This window comes from Cyprinodon variegatus, unplaced genomic scaffold, assembly GCF_000732505.1.
Source record: "Cyprinodon variegatus isolate N-32 unplaced genomic scaffold, C_variegatus-1.0 Scaffold42, whole genome shotgun sequence".
Classification (NCBI taxonomy): Eukaryota; Metazoa; Chordata; class Actinopteri; order Cyprinodontiformes; family Cyprinodontidae; genus Cyprinodon; species Cyprinodon variegatus.
This window is the reverse complement of record NW_015150495.1, coordinates 470,585-490,833: the sequence shown is the minus strand read 5'-3', so window position 1 is coordinate 490,833 and position 20,249 is coordinate 470,585. Positions and strand designations below refer to the sequence as shown.

At 37.2% G+C, this 20,249-nt stretch overlaps 1 protein-coding gene across 1 annotated transcript in view; it reads right to left on the bottom strand.

The window, feature by feature from the left end:
• Positions 1 to 20,249, bottom strand: part of cdh18 (cadherin 18, type 2) — a 194,123-nt gene that overhangs the window by 109,418 nt on the left and 64,456 nt on the right. The window contains exon 3 of the mRNA XM_015370148.1: positions 4,671 to 4,965. Within this exon, the coding sequence (XP_015225634.1) occupies positions 4,671 to 4,965 (295 nt within the window). The remainder of the gene's footprint in view (positions 1 to 4,670; positions 4,966 to 20,249) is intronic.

The window sequence follows — 20,249 nt, the reverse complement described above, 5'->3', positions numbered from 1 at the left end:
TTATCCTGCTTCGTTCTATTTATATTCTCCTATTCTGTAGTATTTGTGGGTTCAACCCCAAACCTTATTCTCTCGGCTTTTTAACGTCATGGTAACTTCATTTGCTAAGCTCCTGTTTGGGGCATGATACTATCCTGGAGCAGGGTGTCAGCTGTGCTGCAGCAATCAAATACAATCAAACACTTTTGATTATAGATTATAAAGTTTGGCCTGTTTTTCCAATATATAGTTTGGTTTCTCTTGTACACATAGATATGGGTCCAGCAAGTCAATAACTTGATACAGTCAGCTTGTTCTCCTTAGATAGAAATTTTACCAATCTGACTGGATTATCTGATTAAATTATATAAATAAATAAAGTGACTTGAGAATTAAATGCTTTGTTAATTGGAGCAATATAAATGTATTACTGTATATGTGTATTTATACCAATGGCTGTGAATATTTTATTGTCATTATGTTTATATGATGACAATGTTTTTTTTTTATGGTAATTCATATCTTTGGCTGCACTTTGGTTCAGTTTGTAGCACTGTTGCTTTGCATCAGGAAGCCTTTGGGTTCGATTCCCAGCCCGGGGTCTTTTTTGATTGAGTTTGCATGTTCTCCGTGTACATGCCTAGGTTCTCTCTGGGTTCTCCGGCTCCCTCCCAAAACAATTACTTTTAGGTGAATTTGCATCTCTACATTGTTCTAAGGTGTGAGTTTGTGTGTGCATGGTTGAATGCTTCTTTGTGCCTCTGTGTTGCCCTGTGACAGACTTCTCGCCCATAGACTGCCAGAGATATGCACCAACCGCACCACCACCATGATGGAATAAAGGGAAGAATCGGATAAGATGGATGGATGGTAATTCCTACCTGTATTTTTTTTTAAGGAGCTAAAAATACGGGTCCTGTCTAAACGTGGATAGTGGGCTGAATGTTTTTTTTTTTAATACAACAGTGCAAAATAAAGTGTTTTTTAAGTTTGACTTGAAAGGTAGAAAAGGAATTACCCATAAGTAGGCAATGAAGTTTGGGGTAAATTGGCCAATTTTATTTGTTCTTTTCTCACACTTGATTTAATATGTCATCACTTTATGTTCTCTTCAAAAGCAAGCAAGAGGAATTAATGATATAAGTGAAATTAGAGCTTCAGAATACATGTGACACATTTGGTTGGAGGAATATTTTAGATTTATATCAAAGCATTGCTAAAACCACAATGTCAGGTTGTTAGGAGGCTTGATGTGGACCCAAATGCAGAGAGAAAAGCTAAAGTGGTTTTCTTGCATATTTAATAATCCAAAAGGTGGCAACTGAGACAAAAATCAGAAAATAACAAAATTCAGAAAACCAATAACCAGATTGCGACAGGGAAGATCCACATGAGGCTCAAGAAACGATGAAAAAGCAGCAAACAGTAACTGAAGAGAGGAGTATATATGCCAAACAAAACAAAGACTCGAGTAATCAACTGACTGGGAGCAGGTGTGGACAAAAGCAAGTAGAAGTTAGCTAGGGGAAGGAGACTGACACAAAGGGGCAACGGGGGGTAAATATGAAATACATTAGAACTCAAATACAACCAGAAAACAACTAAAATACCATTGAATGGAAATGAAACCAATGAAAATTCAAAAAGAAAACTTAAACAGAACGAAACCATGACACACAAAAGCTTACACCTAAACAGTACTTCAACATTTTTAACTGAAATTTCTGATTGATGGTTGACTGATTTTTTAAAAGAATATTCTCTCATGATTATTGTTTATAATGTTATAAATGGAATGTATTTTTAAACCACTGTTAGAAAACAGCCACTGCAATGGAACTTTATCTCCTTTAAACCAGCACTTACTAGAACACTATTAACCCCAATTAATACAGAAAGGATTGTGCAGCTGTTCTACCTGGGATGTAAGCAGCTAATCAAATAAGACTGGAGAGACTGAGCATCACAAACAATTAGCTGCCACAGTCCAAGACAACCCATTCCAACACAAAGGTGATTCAGTATTGACAAATGTGGTGGGGGATTAGTGCTCCAGAGTGTGAGGACAGTTGATTGTTCCAGCCGATTTCATGCTGAAGGGAGCCAGAGGAAACCAAATTACTTTAATAGACATGGACAAAAAGAAAAAGAGGACGGATAAAGAGGGCTAATTGTTCTATCTATCACAGACATTGATTTATTTGTTTGGAACATCAATACTGATTGGTTTTATCACCTGTAACTGATGATTGAGTTTGGCAAAACTTTGAAATAACTTAGACTAAAACTGGGTTGCAAAGATTGAGGTAAACAGCGCCTTTCTTAAGTATTGATCACATTTATAGTGTCCTCTTTCATAACCAGAGATATTTCACTGGATGCTATGTGATAAATCGACATGGTGTAGGGCAGAGCATAGATTGGTGTGACAGAGTAGCTTTTTTCTGTTAGTTTTCATTTTGTTTTTGTCAAAGAACTGTATTTTAGCATTAACTTCATAGCAACCCATGGAAAACAGAATTTATTTGTCAAACATTTATTTCATTTATTAAGTAAAACCATCTATTCTAACCAACATGGGTCAAAGCCCGGAAGAGGGTTTTAATGGCTCACTCACTCTGACACGGTGTAGGTACCAGAACTGCACAGCAGAGTTTGCAAATCCATAAAGCAATCAGCCATGCTCTGAGGCAGTTTTGATTTGGTAAATTATGATTTTTTTTATTTGATTGCAACCTGATTTTGACTTTGAATGTTAAACCTGATTTAATACTTGCTGTAGTATGCATTTTTTTTGTATGTTTGTCTAAATAAGGTGATTTCATGATTTCATTTTGCCAGATTACAAAGCCAGTTGTAGCATTAATCCCTAAATCCAAACAAAACAACAGTCGCAGTGAACAGTATCAACCCTCTAGGTGGTTGGTATCTTGATCGGCTGCAAAAATCCTGATCAGAACATCCCAAGTAAACCTCTAAGAATTCAGAATTTTCCCAACTTTTAATATTGCACTTCGGGTGAGCTGGATGATCAGATGCTTGAAATCCCCCCCAAAAAAACAAAGAAAAACATGTGCAAAGGCATGGAATGGTTGCAGAACTTCCATTGCCCTGGGATGCATGTTCACCATAGACCTGGCATTATATTTGGTGTAAATGCAGCCATTCAACTTCAGTTTGATGTGACAGGTAACTTTTTTTTTTTGCTGACCAACCATGACCATTGCCAGTTATGATAAATAGCCCCATTAAACTGAGTATTTAAAATTTACAGTAGCCTGGCTCTTAAAAATCTTGGCTGATGACATTTATTCCTAAACCAAGGCTTGGGAGTGAGGGTTTATTTACTCTTGTTAGCTGGTTGCAAAATATGTTTGATTACCAGAGGTTTGACTAGAAAGCAGAAAAGAAGAAATCTTTCAGGATGGTAGTTTCAATATAATACGGTTTGAATGAATGAAACTGGCATTAATGGTTTTGCAAGGCACTGCCTAGAATTCATTTTGTTTTCCATTCAATTGGATCTAAAGACAAAAAAAAAAAAAAAAAAACTCCACTTTTGTTTAAAAATGTATGATTCTCCCCCTTGGTTTACAGAAACACATTTATCTTAGACCAACACCTAAATATTCATCACTTGTGATAATTAAAAATTTATTTAACATACCTGAGTCAGAAACCTACACAGCAACAAGCAGAGCTGTGTGTGCATCAGGCCTGGCCAGCTCATGAATATTCATGAGGGCAACCATAGAGATATTGACCGTATATAAAGAGGGTGCTGACAGACCTGTCAAATGTTGCATGTTTAGTCAGCTCCTCTCATCTTCTCCAACCCAAATGAAGTCATTCAGTCTCCAATATATTTCTGCGGGTAATTTCATATAGGACTGAAATAAACGGGAAGCTTCCACCGCACTGTCACTTTCACAAACCAAATGTTTATAATGCATCTGAAGCAAAAACACTCTGACAGCATTTTGGCTGCAGTTCAGGCCAAGCAACATATCATTTAAAAGTATTAGAGCTTCATACTTTAAAGCTGTTGCACGTGAGATAGAATCCACCAGACTGAAAAAAAAGAGCTGCCTTTGTTCATCCAAGCTAAAAACAGAACCAGGGAGAAAAAAGGAACAAAACGTGGATGTTTTTCCACATGACGCTTGGGCATGCGAAGAGTAGCTGTCTCAGTGAAGGAGGATGGAGGCTTTACATTCCTCCGTAATGTGGGGGTACTCTACAGTGTTGATGGCAGAGGCACTATTGAGTGCTCACAAAGACCTGCCCACCCGAGAGGGGAAGAATAAGAGCATTGAGAGGGAAAAAAAATTAAAAAATGATGAAAAAAGGACTCTGGCTTACAGAAGATCAAACATACTGGAGAAGACTGTCAAACCAAAATGCAGCATAGGGTAAATGTTTGACTGCACTTTTGTCATATTAATACAATCATTTTGCTCTGAGTAGTTTTAAATTATACACAAGGGTGAAGGCAAAGGTCCTCCCTTGATATTTTCCCTTTTTACTGCAGAGCACAAATGTAATGATGGCATGAGTGTTATATAAAAGGTAGCAAATAAGCCACTACAGTCCAGTTCTGATCCGTGTTTTTCATCCTCCCTCTGACTTACGGTAACTGTCAGCAAAAGGCAATCATTTAAAGCTCAATTTTATTAAGCTGCACTACTCACCCACTTCAGACATCTCGGGCACCTCAGCTACAAAGGGTCCATCTGGAAATTGAGGTGCATTGTCGTTGATGTCTTGCACTTTGATTATGAATTCCGACATTGGTTCCAGGGCCTCTTCCGTGTTGCGGTCCAAGGCTTGTGCATGCAGGACATAATGTGCTTTCCTCTCCCGATCCAAGCTCTTGGTTGCATGAATATCACCCGTCACCTCGTCGATGATAAATATAGACCCTGCTCCCTCTCCACTCAGAATATACCTGACGGATCCGTCACCTTTATCTGAGTTGGAGTGAAGCTGGATGGGGGGAAAAGCAGAGAAAGGGTGTGTTAGCATGGATGATGGGATGCTGCTACAACATCTTCAAACAGCAGATTTGTTTCTCCACATCTGACTGGAGGATTCTTAAAAGCAGCCTCTTTATGCCATCCAAAAGAAACAGTCATTTCTTTCCAGGAGTTTTCCTACAATCTGTTGATAGTAGTTGTATCTATGGGCTAAATGATGGTATGTCTGTAGGTGTTCACATTTACAAACCCTCGCCAGTAGGAGCTGTTGCACGCTCGGCATATTTTTCCATGCCGACTTGTCTGCGTAGTTGCAGTTCAGAAATTCTGGTCACAGCTCGGAGGGGCGTGCAAGCTAAATATAACATCATTTGGCCATGTGGTCCTGAATAACGCATCAAGCATAACCCAAGCTTTGTTACCACTACCATTCTTACAGCATTATTTCAACAACATCTTTTGATTAAAACTACAGATTTGTGGATTATATCTCAAATAGTAGCCCTACTTAGCAGTTTCTCCCTCTGAAGCTGTAGACCTCTGCAGCTCCATCAGGGTTACCCTTGATTTTTTTGCCAGACCTCTTAGTTTAGGGGAACTTTTCTCTCTTGGTAAGTTTGCAGTTAGGCCATTTCTATTTTCAGATGAGGGATTGAATAGAGCTCTGTGATATGTCCAGTTTTACTGTATAAGCTAACTCTGCTTCTACTGTTTGCTGATCTTCCTTTTGTCCACTCATCTTTGCAAACAAACCTCACAGGCCTTCCCATAAACACTTGATTTACAGTTATATCAAACTTCCCCAAATTGTCCCTCTAGTTACCAGTCGAGGGACTTATAGAGGCTATTTAGGCGTGAGCAGTAAAGGCTGTTGTATTCAAATATCCACCTGACTCCCATTGTCTTTTCTTTAAAAATGATGTAGAAATTGTTACTTTTCCTTAGAGTCAAATTTAAACATACTGAAGTTTTTTTTTTTTTTTTTTTTAAACATAGAAAAATACAAAGCACTTCATCAAATATGTCAGAAAACAAAACATACAGTATTTCACCACTTAGAATAATGGGGAGTGTCACAGACATTTTCCTCAAGAATGGAAATAATGAAGAGAAAATGGCAGTGGGTAGCATTACAATCAGTTGCAATTTACGTAAAGGATCTGTACTCCACAGAGTAGTAGGCTTTGCAGGATTAATTCGCTGCATGGTGGTCTTTGGCCCACATTCCTCCCCTTTAAAAATCTCCTAACTTCAAACCCAGACATCACATTATTCAATATTCCTCTCCCAGGCATTACTATAACCAAGAATCCCTGTAGAACCTCATCTTTAGAGATTAAAGGTTTAAGAGAAATCCTTACAAGATGGTTAAAGATGGAAAAGTGTTGCCTTTTTCTCCAACCAGGACCCACAGGAATAAAGCAGAAGCTAAACCATTGGTTCAGCCATAATTGATACCAAGAGGATTAAGACTTTCATGCCAAAAGCTCAGCTGTGGAGCAGTTTCATTTTTTTATTTTATTTTACAGTGAAGCTGAATTTCAAAATAAGGGTGACATCCTAACATCCTAACTATGAGAAGTATGTATTTAGCAGCAAATCATTTTCCTGTCAGATTATGGCACTAGGGAAAGTTTTTCTTTTCATGTTTGTAGATGCATATCTGATGAATAGCTGTGAAGGAGGAGGCCACCAAAAGTCCGGGTAAAGCCCCTATTCCTCTATAGGAATAGTATTGGATAAATAAAAAATGCCTTATTGGACAAAATACTAAATAATAAACAGGGAGTTTTTTTCATGTACAAAATGAGTACTTTCATCATGATAAACCCTACCACAGTAAACATATCCATATATGCATATATATCAAAAGTCTTTGGTATATCTTTTAAACCATATACCATTTGGCATCCAAAGACCTCAAGGATGGCTATATATTCAAAAAATTAATTGGAATAAATGTTGCAGACAAGAAAACATAGTAACTAATGAAATTACTCTATTCTGTGAGTATTTAGACAGCCACTATAAATACACATTACGATCTGATAGATTATACATAATATGTATCCTAAAAAGGTTTCCATTACCAAGGAACCCCCCAAAAAATGTTTTACCTCTTTAACCATAAAAGCAAAGAGCTCTCCTAAGGCCTTAAACTAAAACTGAAGTGGAAAGAGTATACTCGATCCATAAAACACCAATTACTTGGTGCTCTTTGCAAGATTTCTGAAGGAATAAAAAAAAAAATGTAATTAAAAGTGGTGTCCAAAAGCTAAGGAACACTGTCAGACATTTTCAGAAAGAACTGAAATTAGAATGTTATTTTTTTCCATCATAACGACCAGTACTCTACCAAATACAACTAAGTGCTTATGCAAGTCCAAATACCAGAGAAACTCATATTGATGTTCTTTTAAAAATTGCAGCAGATCATAGGTCCCATAAGATCCCATAAGAAATAATGGGAAAGTAAATAAGGCAGGTTTATCTATAAAGTACATTTCAGTAAAAAGGCAATTTAAAGTGTTTTAATCAGTTAACACACAATGTTCAAAGAATTAGCAATTAGGCACTCTTAAACATCATATCAGTGATATCTGTATTTGAAAACATCATGGTGTTGTTGTGTCTTTCAGTATGTGGAACAAGCTATATATTTGAAGGAAGCACACACTTTTTGCAACTTTCTGCAAAGGAATCTTTCAATACACTATAATAAAGGTTTACAAGAGTAAACAGGATAAATACAGAATAAGATAAAAATAAAACAGCTCCAACAGATAATTTAAAGACATTCTTGACAAGAATCCACAGATAAAATGCAGAAGAGTTTTTTTTCCAAACTTTGAATTCCCTGCAAGACTTACCATGTCATTTAATTAAATTGACAATTTTAAAAAACAGCTTACAGGAGGTATCGTCTGATGCTAATTACCTAATTACCTGTCACATATTAGCCCCCAGATCTGTAATAATACTTTACAAAGAACAATGGTAAATGATATGTAGCCTGTACTTGTACATTATAGTACTTTTCCAAGTCAGAAGAATTGACCAAAGTATAATTGATGTTAATAATATGACGCTGTGATATTATTTTAACGTAAATAGTGTTAAGGGTAGGATTATTTTGAACTGAATAATCTCTGTAAAGTGTCATAAGATTATGTGTTTTGAATTGATAAAACAATAAAATGAGAATTTTTAGTTTTCTGAATTGTATTACACTACTGGAATACCATGTGATCCTTGTATTTTTGGTCTTTTTATAGCTGAGCCATGCCAATAGATTACACATACCTATTGGTTACTCTATAAAAATTAAACTCACTGGGATATTACAAAGCAACAAAGAACAACACATGTAGAGGGAGAGGAAGAAAATCTGAACTGAATCTCAACCTTGTTGATCGTCAGGTGATGGTGCTTACTATCCAACCACTGTGCAACCCCACTGAGCAAGTGATTATTGTAAATTAGGACCAATTACACTAATTCCCTGAAATGCATAATGATTCTGGGAGGCTCTAAAAAAACATTGCTCCATAAAACCTTTTTTTTTTTCTTCTGTTTTATGTAACCAGGAGCCCAGATAGGGACAGGTACTGCAAATTAGTAGATGTTATACTAAATAGTACAACACCTATCCCTAGTACAGCAAAAATGTACATTCAGTTTCCTTATGCCACCAAAAATACTTAAACAGCTGAAAAACTGGTAAATCACATATTTCAAGAATATATTACAAACTGAAGACACTAAAAAGTTTAATTGTTTTTAATTAATCAGGTACCAGGTGTAATTTAAGCATATTGAACCTTACTTTGATCATTTGTAAACTGTCAGATATAGTATTTCTGCAAAGAGTACACAGATAAAATTGGGGCAAGCTATAGAGTACAGAATAGAGCTAAGGACAAGGCAGTCTACTTTCCCCTTAATCTAAATATAGAGGCTATCTATCTTTATGAGGTATTGGTCTAATGTGACAGCTTTAAAGAGACCGTCCTGTTAAAATAAGGCTTTGTGAACACGATTTTTTTTTTCCTTTTCCTCTCATGTATGATATCATCTATTGGCCAGATGAATGTTAAATTGAAGAAAGTATATATAATATTAATATGAATTATAAGTAAGCTGGTTTTCCTTAAATAAAAACTTTTGAACCAATCTGACTGAATGGTCTGGATGAATTGTCTCTGTAAAGTGTCTTGCGATAACATGTGTTGTGAATTGCCGCTGTATAAATAAGCAGAATGGAATTAAATTTAATTAAATAGATAAATAATGATATAGCTAGTTATAGGGCTGCATGTTTTTGCAGTTTGTGGCATTGTTGGCTTGCGGCTTCAATTCCCAGCCTCCGGGTCTAACTGCAATGAGTTTGCATATTCTCCCTATGGGTTGTCTCTGGGTACTCAAGCTTCATCCCACAGGTGTATTGTGTATGTGATTATGGTTGTACATGGCTGCCCTACAATAGACATAAGACAACTGGGTTTTCCTAGATAGAGATTTCTTTTATTAAATTTTTTCCTTGTAAAGTGCTTTGAGAAAACATGCGTTGTGAATTGTTACTACACTTTATTGCCAAAATTATTTGTTAATTTGAGTTGATTCAAATATGAGCTTAAGTGACATCCCTTTCTTAATCGACAGTAAGTCAATACAATGTCAGTCCACCCTCGACTATTCTGGGAAGGCTATCCACAAGCTTAGGTGTGTTAATGGGAAATTCATAGCCATTCTTCCAGAAGCACATTCGTGAGGTCACATACTGATATTGGACGAGAAGGCCTGGCCATCAATCTCTGCTTTAAAGCTACAGTGTGTAATAATTACAGGGATATACAGTCAGAAATATAATATGTTATACATAACTATGTTATTTATCATCATCTACGAGCTCAGCCTCTTAACCTTAATATTTGCGTTGCCTTAGAATTTGTTATTTATAATTACATAGGAGCGGGTCTCGCAGCCATGGAGGCAGACATCTTTGCGCTACGGCAGCGCAGAGCCAACAAACTAGCGATTGCGAGATCGCCCATTACGCTCAAAAGTAACTACGGCAAGTTGAGAGAGATGAACTGAGACAGTACTGAACAATAGATGGCAGTATATACTATCTGTAAAATTATCTATGTAAACAAACTTCATCACCTTAGAAGGTAGGTGATGCGGACATCGTGGAAGACATTTTGTCCCGTAACGCTCGCCGTAGTAGCTTTAATTAATCCCAAAGGTGTTCTATTGGGTCAGGGTAAGGACTTTGTGGAGGCCAGAAAAGTTGATCCACACCAAACTTTGCCCTCCATATCTTCATGGACCTTGCACAGTCATGCTGGAAGAGGAAGGGCCAGTCCCAAACTGTTCCCACAACATTTGGAGGATAGAAATATCCAAAATGACTTGGTATGCTGAAGCATTTAAGCATTAAAAGTCCCTTTTGACCGAACCAAGGGGCTAAACCCAGCTCCTGAAAAACAACCCCACACCATAATCCCTCCTCCACCAGATTTTACTAAGCAAAATGCAGTCAGACATATACTGTTTTCCTGCCAACTGTCAAACCTAGACTCATCCATTAAATTTCCCGTTGAAGAAACGTGACTTGTCACTCCAGAGGACACATCTCCATTGCTCTGTAGCGCAGTGGTGGTGTACTTTACACCACATGCTCTGCATTGGATTTTGTGATGTATGGCTTGTAAACAGCTGCTCCGCCATGGAAATCCATTTCATGAAGCTCTCTGCACAATGTTATTGAGCTAATCTGTTGGCCAAATAAGATTTGGAGGTGTGTTGTGATCGACTGCGGGAATTCTTTGACCCCTTCATACTAGGATGCTGAGCTTTAGCATCTGCTGACCCTGGTCCGTCACAGTACTTGGCTTACGCCTTCGTGGTTACAGTCGACACCAAGCACTTCTATTTTCCTGTGATGCAGCTGACAGTTGACTGTGAAATATTTAGGATCAAGGAAATTTCACCACTGGACTTTTTGCACAGATGGCATTCCATCACAGTTCAAACTGAAAATCACTGAGCTCTTAGAGCAACCCATTCTTTTAAAAGTATTTGTACAACAATCTGCTTTCAAAGGTGGTTGATTTTATAATCCTGTGGCCATGGAAGTTACTGAAACACTTGATTCCAATAATTTGGATGGGTGAGCAAAAACTTTTGGCAATAAATGTACTTAAGTATATTTTGGAGTACTTTATACTTTTCTGGAGTATACATTTTTATGATAAATTTCACTTTTACTTTACTATATTTCCGAACTTAATCGCATACCTTTACTCCGATACATTTTCGATGTTTGGTTTAGGTACTCGATCTTAAGAGAGAGAGAGAAAAGCAAGTGTTTTGACCCCACATACTGATTGACTGCAACAAAGGCGGGACTTGCCTGGGCTTGTTCATCACCACTAATAGGATACACCTGTTTCGCTTCTCCCATTAAGCATAAAACCAGTCTCGCAATCAGCAGCAGCCACATGGAAGAACAGACGGAGACAACTATAGCGACTGCAACAATGTCGGACTTGGCTACAGAGGAACCACCAGTTGTGATGAGTATCGCTGGTCGTGGCCTTATTTAAACACAATGTACTCTTTCTTGGGCGTTAAATATCCGTCATACAGCATGAAGTGTCTGTTATGCCGGCCCAAAGACATGGACATTCTATCTTACTAAAACTACCTATCCAATTTGAAGAAACACATCAAGGTATCTTCTTATGAAGTAGTTATAATGCTCCTGTTTCAGTAACTATAGCTTGGTCACTGAAGTGTACAGCGCTGACCTTACTTGAAGAAGGAAGGCTTACAAAAAGGTTGTATTTTCTGTCTAAACTTGTTCTAAATTTCTCCTGCACTTGGTTGTGTATATTATTTTAAGTGAATTTGACCTTAATAGTTTACCAAAATATAAAGATTATCATTCAAACTGCATTTTTCTTGTTTTACTTTCTACTTATACTTTTCATTACATTACTTGAGTACATCTATTTTAACAGTAATTTTTATACTTAAGTAGAAGACATTTCTCATACTTTAAAACTTTAAATCAAGTAACATTTCAGTCAGCGTCTTTGGAGAGGTACCTATACTTTTACATGACTCTGACACTTCAGTACTTTAAAAACAGTGATATAGTTTATATAAACAAAACTGAACTAAACATTTAATTAAAGATACATCTAATCAATAGCATGTCCTTAGATTATTAAAAGGACTTCATGGTGTTTTGCAGTGCTTATCTGGAAAAAACAAAAATGTTAATACTTAGTGTAAATAAACTTTACGAAAACAAATCACTCCAGCCTTTTGTTTTCTTAACATATTCAGACCAGGAAAATACCCAAATTGCATGCTTTTCCACCGATCCCAGTGGGAATAGACACCCTGAGGACTGATAGTGTATTAAAATATACACCATAAGAGATGCAGAAAGTTATTAAGAGTCTAAATTTAATATCTTTTTAGATACACAAACTAGATATTTAACATGTTGGAACAGGAGGTCGTAAGGGCACTTCCAATCAAAGCTTCAACTAGTAAATGAATTTCCAATTATGAAAGCAGCTGTTTATTTGGAGCCTGACTCTTGATGAACAGGCTGTCGTCTTTTCGTTGTAAATATGAAGCCTGTAATTAGATCCAGAGTCAAGGATACTGTTGAATAAGGTATTTAATTAGTTGTAGGGTTTCACTAATAGGACACAGAAAGTAGATATCGTTTGCATACAGAGGCAGTAAAAGAAAACGCTATTACCCTATTACTTTGTAGGTGTAGTCTGGTCTATAAAAGCCTACTCTCTCCAGATTTATTGTCACTTTTGCAGGAAAATCATGTCCCAGCTCTGGCTCAAGTTGGATAATCAATTCCTACCTATAAATTTATGATTTTTAGTCAGGGATTCAGAGTTATTACTTAACAACAATCCAAATCTATATCTGCTAAAAGCATATATATTCACTTCAGCTCAGCAGCCCCCACTTCACCTCATAAATGTAATTTTGCCTGCAGACAGACTGCTAATTTAGCTATTGACTTCCTTTGCAAGAGTCAATAAATCATGACCCGCAAAATTCGAACCAATGATGCATTCGATAGCTATTGCCTTCCAAAATCTATGGGTGATAAAAGTGTCAACAGGTTGCAAGCCATTACATTAATGTTACAGGCTGGAAGTAAAGCATTGCAAATGTTTAATTTCATCTCTTTCTGCTTTAAACTAAAAGGTTTTAAACACCTCATATTTACACATAATATTTTTACTAGCTGGACCTCTACTCCCATCACAGTGAAAACCGAGATCTAGAAATTATTTTATAGACTGACACAATAAAGAGATGTTTAAAATGCATGAATGAATAAAAAATGATTTCAGTCTTTTACAGATTTCCAAGCAATATACCTATAAATTTCATCAGAATTGTGCTGCAAATGACCTCTTCACACTTGAAAAGGTCAACTTCACAAAGATTTCACACAAGAGAAATCTTTGCTAATCTAATTATCAGGCAACATGAACATGCAACTACAGAAGCTTAAAAGTATATCGTTGCTTTGCCAGTTTGTCATGTAATGAAATATAATCCATCCTTTTTTGGGAAATCTCCACTTATATTCATCTATACCAAGTTAAATGAGTAAAAAAAAACTAAAAAACTAAAAACAATAATCTGAATTTCAGAGAAAATGCACAAACTCGATCGATTTCAGTTGATCAGCACATGCTCCGCCTTCCCTTTAACATTCATTAAATCACAGTCATTTAGCAATACCTACTGGGATTCAGGCTTGCCCAGTTTACACAGAAAGCGCAATATCTTTGTGAATCCCCATTTTCTTCTTCTCACTACGAGGGGCAATGAACTCTAGCAAATCTATCTTAAGAAAACAGAATACATTCTGTAAGACTATTGCTGTTTGCCACACAACGTTACCTTGAAAAGCAAATCATGCTTTTTTAAAAAGCTGGATGTAATTTTGGTGACAGGCTGGTACATTTGAAAAAAACAAACAAAAAAAACCAGGTACCGGTATGTCGAAGAGTTATTTTTTAAAAGTTTTTGATATATATTTCATCTGTTACTGAAAAAAAGTAATTTCCCCTCTGCAGCTGTCCCCAACACTTACCAATTTTAAATTCCTAACATTAAAAAAAAAAAAATTCTCATTACAGTCAGATTTTCCAAAAATGTTTTACTTTTTGTTAAGCACCTGGAGGTCTTGGAACATAAATATATGCATATAATGTTTCTTTTATCTCTTTCCTCACATCTACAACTGCTGTGTATGTGGAGATAAAGAAACGACAACTCCATTTGGACCAATGGTAATATAGATGGAGGTGTTTGTATCTTCATGTAGTTAAATCATCCAAGCCAAAAGTGAAGCACAAAGTGTTGCTGATATGAGCAAATTGCATCTCTATTTGGATTTACTCCTGTCTCTCTTAACACACATATGGTGTAACGCTTTACAACTTATACAAGCCATACATTTGGGCATCAGTAATATATAAGCATTGCACTGCAAAGGAGACTGCTCAGACAGCTTGGAGTAACAGATCAGAGAAAATAACTTTGAACAGAATTCAGCCCCACAGACCCAGGGTTTCACTATCACCCTTTTCTAGTTTTTCAATTATATTCTTATGATAATTCATACAAAAAGGGCAAAGTTAAGATATATGATAGTGGGTCATGAAAAACTTGCAAGACCAAATATTTTCTGTCATGATTTGTGGACAGTAAGATCCAAAGAGAAGTGTCATTTCCAGGTCAGACCTTGTAATTCAGTGAAAGGGTGGAGTAAGATTTTAAAAAATGCACGCCTAGGAGAAAGCCAGGGGCTGGAAGTTGGATGGGATTTGGCTGGGAGTCGCAGGGGAGTAGGCTGCCATTCGGCTGGCGATTGACTGGGGAGGGAAATTTTGAATGGCTATATATATATATATGATAAAATTGAAAATCATAGTGATTGATCATAGTCTCCTGCTTTATTTTGGACCAACATGCAGTCACACCAGTCTCACGTGGCTGTTACATCCGATTGGCGTCTGAAACAGATGCCTAAAGCACCTCAGCTGATTCCCATCGATGCTGAGGATCAGTGGCTCTGCTCTGAGCCCCTTTGGAATGTGTAAAGTGCAAAAAACACCTTCAATAATCCTTAAGTTTGAAGTGATTTTACAAGTGGTGCAGTGGGGTTAGAGACTGCAGATCCAATTGTCCCAGAGAATGACTGGCTCACTACCGTCTTTAGATTCCAAAGAATCATTTATGTGGATCAAGGCTTTGAGTTGCCGCAGGTTTTGGGGCACACCATTATACAGTAAGGAGCCATGAACTGCCCATACTCAAACAGCTGCTGACAACTCCAAGAAGTTATACAGCAACAGAGACATTTCTGTGGAGGAAGGCTGTATAAAGACAGCTGTGTCATTTTAACTTTAACCCACCTGATTTCTCAGACTTGCACATAATATTCCAGGGACTCTGATGTAAAAAGAAAACTTGGGTTCTCTGACTGTATTTATGCACAGACAGTTTTCTTGACTTAGGTGTATACAGTGTTTCAGTAGGATATACACTAATCTTTTAAATGGAGGCCTTATCTAAATGTAAGATATTTATGTCAGATTCTCTGTTCTCCTTGCTTCTGTCATATGGTAACAAATTTAATTTACATTTCCTTTGCAAAGGTTTTAATATTAAAGTCTCTATTCCCTTTGACAAAACATACTCCTTGCTGGAGAGTACCTTACCACAACTGCATCTCTTGTAGAATAATAAGAGGAAAAATTTGTTTTAGCAATATGTTCAACAACAAAAAATAGTCTGCATGGTCAGTTGAGCTAAATCTTTTCCTGCATCAAATTTTCAGCAATAGAGGTATGTCGAAAAACAAGGAATCCTTTCTGTTTTCCAAAAATGTATTTCTCCTCATGTTTAAATAGAATGAAACCTAACATTTTGTTGCCCCCTTTTAGTCCCTTAGATGACTATGAAATCAGCTAATTATACAGCATCCCCTGCATTTATTAGCAGTCTTGTTCCTTACAAATAAAATAATCACTTAGGGCAGCAGCATCATCTCATGCTAACCTAAAGTTTTTTTTCTTTTTTTTTTTTTGTAAATCCACTTTTTATATAAGTACATATTGAAAGCAGAACTTTTCTAACATTTGATTGCTTTAAATAAAATCCCCAGGGTCAATTATTGTTACTCCTATCTGCTCCTGTAAAATACGAAGAGCAGAAACATTTCTAAAATGTGTACTTTCTTTTAGGTCAATCAAAGTAAAGAGTGAAACTATTATCAATATTATTATTTAGGATCTGTTTTTAAAACAATATTTGTGTTCGGTAATAATCCAATATAATCTAGAGTCCTCCTTTCTGTTAACCACAATAATGGGAAAGACAAGACATGTTGTTAAAGTAAAAAAAAAGGCTAATTGTGTGAACCACTTCTGGTTCCTATGAACTGGACTTGTAGTTTATGAGAACTCAAAAAGCTCAATCCTCCTCGTCTTTTTAAAGATGGCCAGCAGAACAATTACGTTTGTGGAGAGGAGTAGAAGAGCTAACCTTTCCCCTATTCAGGGCTTGTACAGATGTATTGCGAGAAAAAGAGCAGATACAGAACACAAACATCCTGGACATAAATTATCAGACTTTTACCTTCATGATGGCACTAAGAGTGCTAGTTTGTTTTTTAATCAGATATGTATACAAAAAAATACAGATTACTATACAGATATTATCATGTTCAACAGTAATGTCCGTTGTGTCTGCTGAAAGCAGAGTCAATGGTCCATGTACACAAATATGGCCAATAAAGCTAACTCTGATTCTGAAGAGAGAAGCTTTTAGCCTGTTTTGCCTTCATCTACATCCACAGCAAGGCGTTACAGAAACCAGGCTTTATCATTCTACCACTTACTCGGTAATGTGGGAGAAAAGGTTTAAAAAAAAGTTGGTATTAGAGAAGTTCAACGCAATTATATTTTCAATTTAAAATAATAGCTTTTTTACTAAAATGTATAATTAAAAGTCTTTATAATTAAATAGGTTCCAAAATTGTAAAGCAGTTTTACCCATAACCCCTTTCAGTGCGAAGGTTTGCAGGTTGGTTCTAAACAATTAAAAAAGGGTTTCCATACATCTTTAACAAAGCTTTAATGTTTTAGAAGCACAGTATTTTTTTATACATGAATTACTTTAACTACATAGACAATTAAATGAGGTCTACCATCACTCCAATCAGTTCCAGGTTTGTTAGGCTACAACAGGCATCCCCAAAGTCGGTCCTCGAGTTCCGCTGTCCTGCAGGTTTTAGAGATTTCTCTGCTGTAGCAAAGCTGATTCTGATGATTGTAGTTCAGCAAAAGCCTGTTAAACAACTATCAATGTAAATAAGCTGTGCTGGAGAAGGTAAACCTCCAAAACCTGCCGTACAGCTGGCCTCAAGCACCGACTTTGGGAATGCCTGGCCAACCAGGTAAACTGATGTAAGATTAACATAGATTAGGACTACAGGGTAGCGGAAGGGGTAGAAAACGAAAAGAAAAATTATGTCATGCTGAAAATAATGCATATAAATTTATGAGATCACACACACACATGCTGGTTGGAACAGACGCACTTCAGCTTTTGTAACGAATTTGGTATATAACCTCTGCCACCTTGTTTTGTTACCGTATCTCAGCAAAGACTTTGATAAATCCATTTCATCTATAGGGCATCAAAACAAGAGATCCTGTTTATCTCCCAGCATCTATGGGTGACTTTATTAAAGAGCAGTGGAATAGATGACTGGTATGAGGCTGGCAGCTGGCAGGTGGAAATGCATTTCTGTGAAGATAAAAGTAATCAACAGAGTCTGAGGCCCCAAGGCCCCTTTACAGAAATACTCCAATCTCAAACAAACCCAGACCCAAAACTTTTCTCATACAACATCTTTATTGTTCTTCCAATTCGGAAGAGAAGATTCTCAATAGTCTTTCAAAATTGTTTGTCTTCACAAACTAATTGGTACTTACAGGCAAACAGCTTAGCGCCAGCGCCACTTGTCAGGTGCCTAAGTCAATTACAACAAGGCAAGATATTTGAGGGAGAAATCAAACCCGACAGAAATCCGCCCAAAGAATCTTATTTCCACAACACTACACAGTAATTCTTCTCATTACTGTGACAAAACTGCAACATATAATTACAGTTCCACTGACAGTTCCTGAATGTCAGATCTCATAAGAAGTGATGGGTCAAAAAAAGAAAAATACAAGTGGAAAAATATAATAAATGATGATAATTGAATTTATCAATGTTATATGTTTTTTTTTCTTTTACATTACATAACATAATTATGTGTCTGATTTATTTCCAATCCCTAAATATGTTACCTGATAGTGGTTGTCTTCCTGAATTAGATTTTGTTATTAAAATAATCAAGACCTGCTTTGTAACACCTCAATTATCAGAAAGAATAAATGGTGAGTACTTCTGCTTTGATTCTGCAGTTCAAAATGTCAGTGGTGATTTGCAGACTCTGCAAGCTGTCAGTCATCTTTGTATGATGGATGACAGACAGAAAATCATCTGGGTGTTTCCTTTCATCGAAAATTGAGAAAATTGGCATTTGAGTTTTTTTTATAGAGCACAAAAACCAAGTCAAGGCTTGGTGACAAGAAAATTGCTACAGAGCTTTTTCTAGTGCTGGAAACCAGCATAAATACCCGACAGACAAATTGGCACACCTGTTGGTAAAATGTGCAGCTCAATATAAGTAATGCCACCAAAGAAGGTTCCTGGCTCTCTCCTAAGCTAAAATAAAAAGCCCATTATGATGCATAATGGAAAAAAACAATCCATCCATCCATCCATCCATCCATCCATCCATCCATCCATCCATCCATCCATCCATCCATCCATCCATCCATCCATCTTCTACCTCTCATCCGGGGTCGGGTTGCAGGGGTAGCCGCTACAGTTCAGGCCCAGAAGTCCCTCCCCCAGCTACTTGGGCCAGCTCCTCTGGCAGAGCAGGAAGGCCCTCCCAGGGCAGCCGAGAAACATCCTTGGTTTCCCCCTGGGCCTCCTCAGGGTGGGACGTGCCGGAAAACCTCGCAGGGGAGACGTCCAGGAGGCATCCTAATCAAATGCCTGAGCCACCGCAACTGGGTCCTCTTGACGTGGAGGAGCAGTGGTTCTACTTTGAGTCCTCCCTGGATGACTGAACTCCTCACCCTATCTCTAAGGGAGAGCCCAGACACACTAGGGAGAAAACTAATTTCAGCCGCTTGTATCCAAGATCTCGTTCTTTCGGTCATGACCCAAAAGCTCATGACCATAGATGAGGGTAGGAATGTACATGGACCGGTAAATTGAGAGCTTTGCTTTTTGGCTCAGCTCTCTCTTTACCACAACGGACCGGTACAGCGCACGTTTCACAGCAGACGCAGCACCAATCCGCCTATCGATCTCCCGCTCCATCTTCCCCTCATTCATGAACAAGACCCCAAATGTATTCATTCATTTAATCAGCAAAACTCATCTCTGCTTCCTCATCTCTGTATTGGGTCCCCAACCACCCAACCTGACACAAACACGTTAACCATTAAATAAAACCAATGTTTTTTGGTCTAGTCAAGTTATGTATCTATATAACATAATTTTATGTAAAAAACTAATGAAAATTAAATTAAGAATTTCTGGTGCTGATCACCACACACTCATCTCAAAATAGGTTGTGATTTGTTTTAATATCGGCCTACAATATTAACTGGCCAATTGGAAAGTCAAAATTTACCTTTTCTATTATTTTGTGCTAAATGCTAAACACAAAATGGTTTCAATGACCAAACCAATGAACTGTTCAGATTAGATTAAGCTGTTTAAGAGCAACACCTTTCATTAAAGTGGCTCTATTTCAGCTTTTTTAACCTCTTAACCTTTTAAAAGTTGATTTCTAAATGTTGTCAAATTTAAAAGTTAAGATAATGGATTGCATTGCAAAACAGCTACAGCTCACACTGTGTGACGAAACTGCAGGGTTTAAAAGTTCACAACTCACGATGTATATTCTCACCCTGAGGGCCTGATACTCTGATGCGATCTACATGCTCACACTGTATGTCTAAAAACCATGTCTGACTCAGCTCTGCAGTGAGATTGCGCTACTCGGACTTGTCTATCCGGAAACCAAACAAGTAGACGAAGATATCAAGGTCACTAGAGAAAAACGTGGTGCGTTGGCAATTGTGCAAT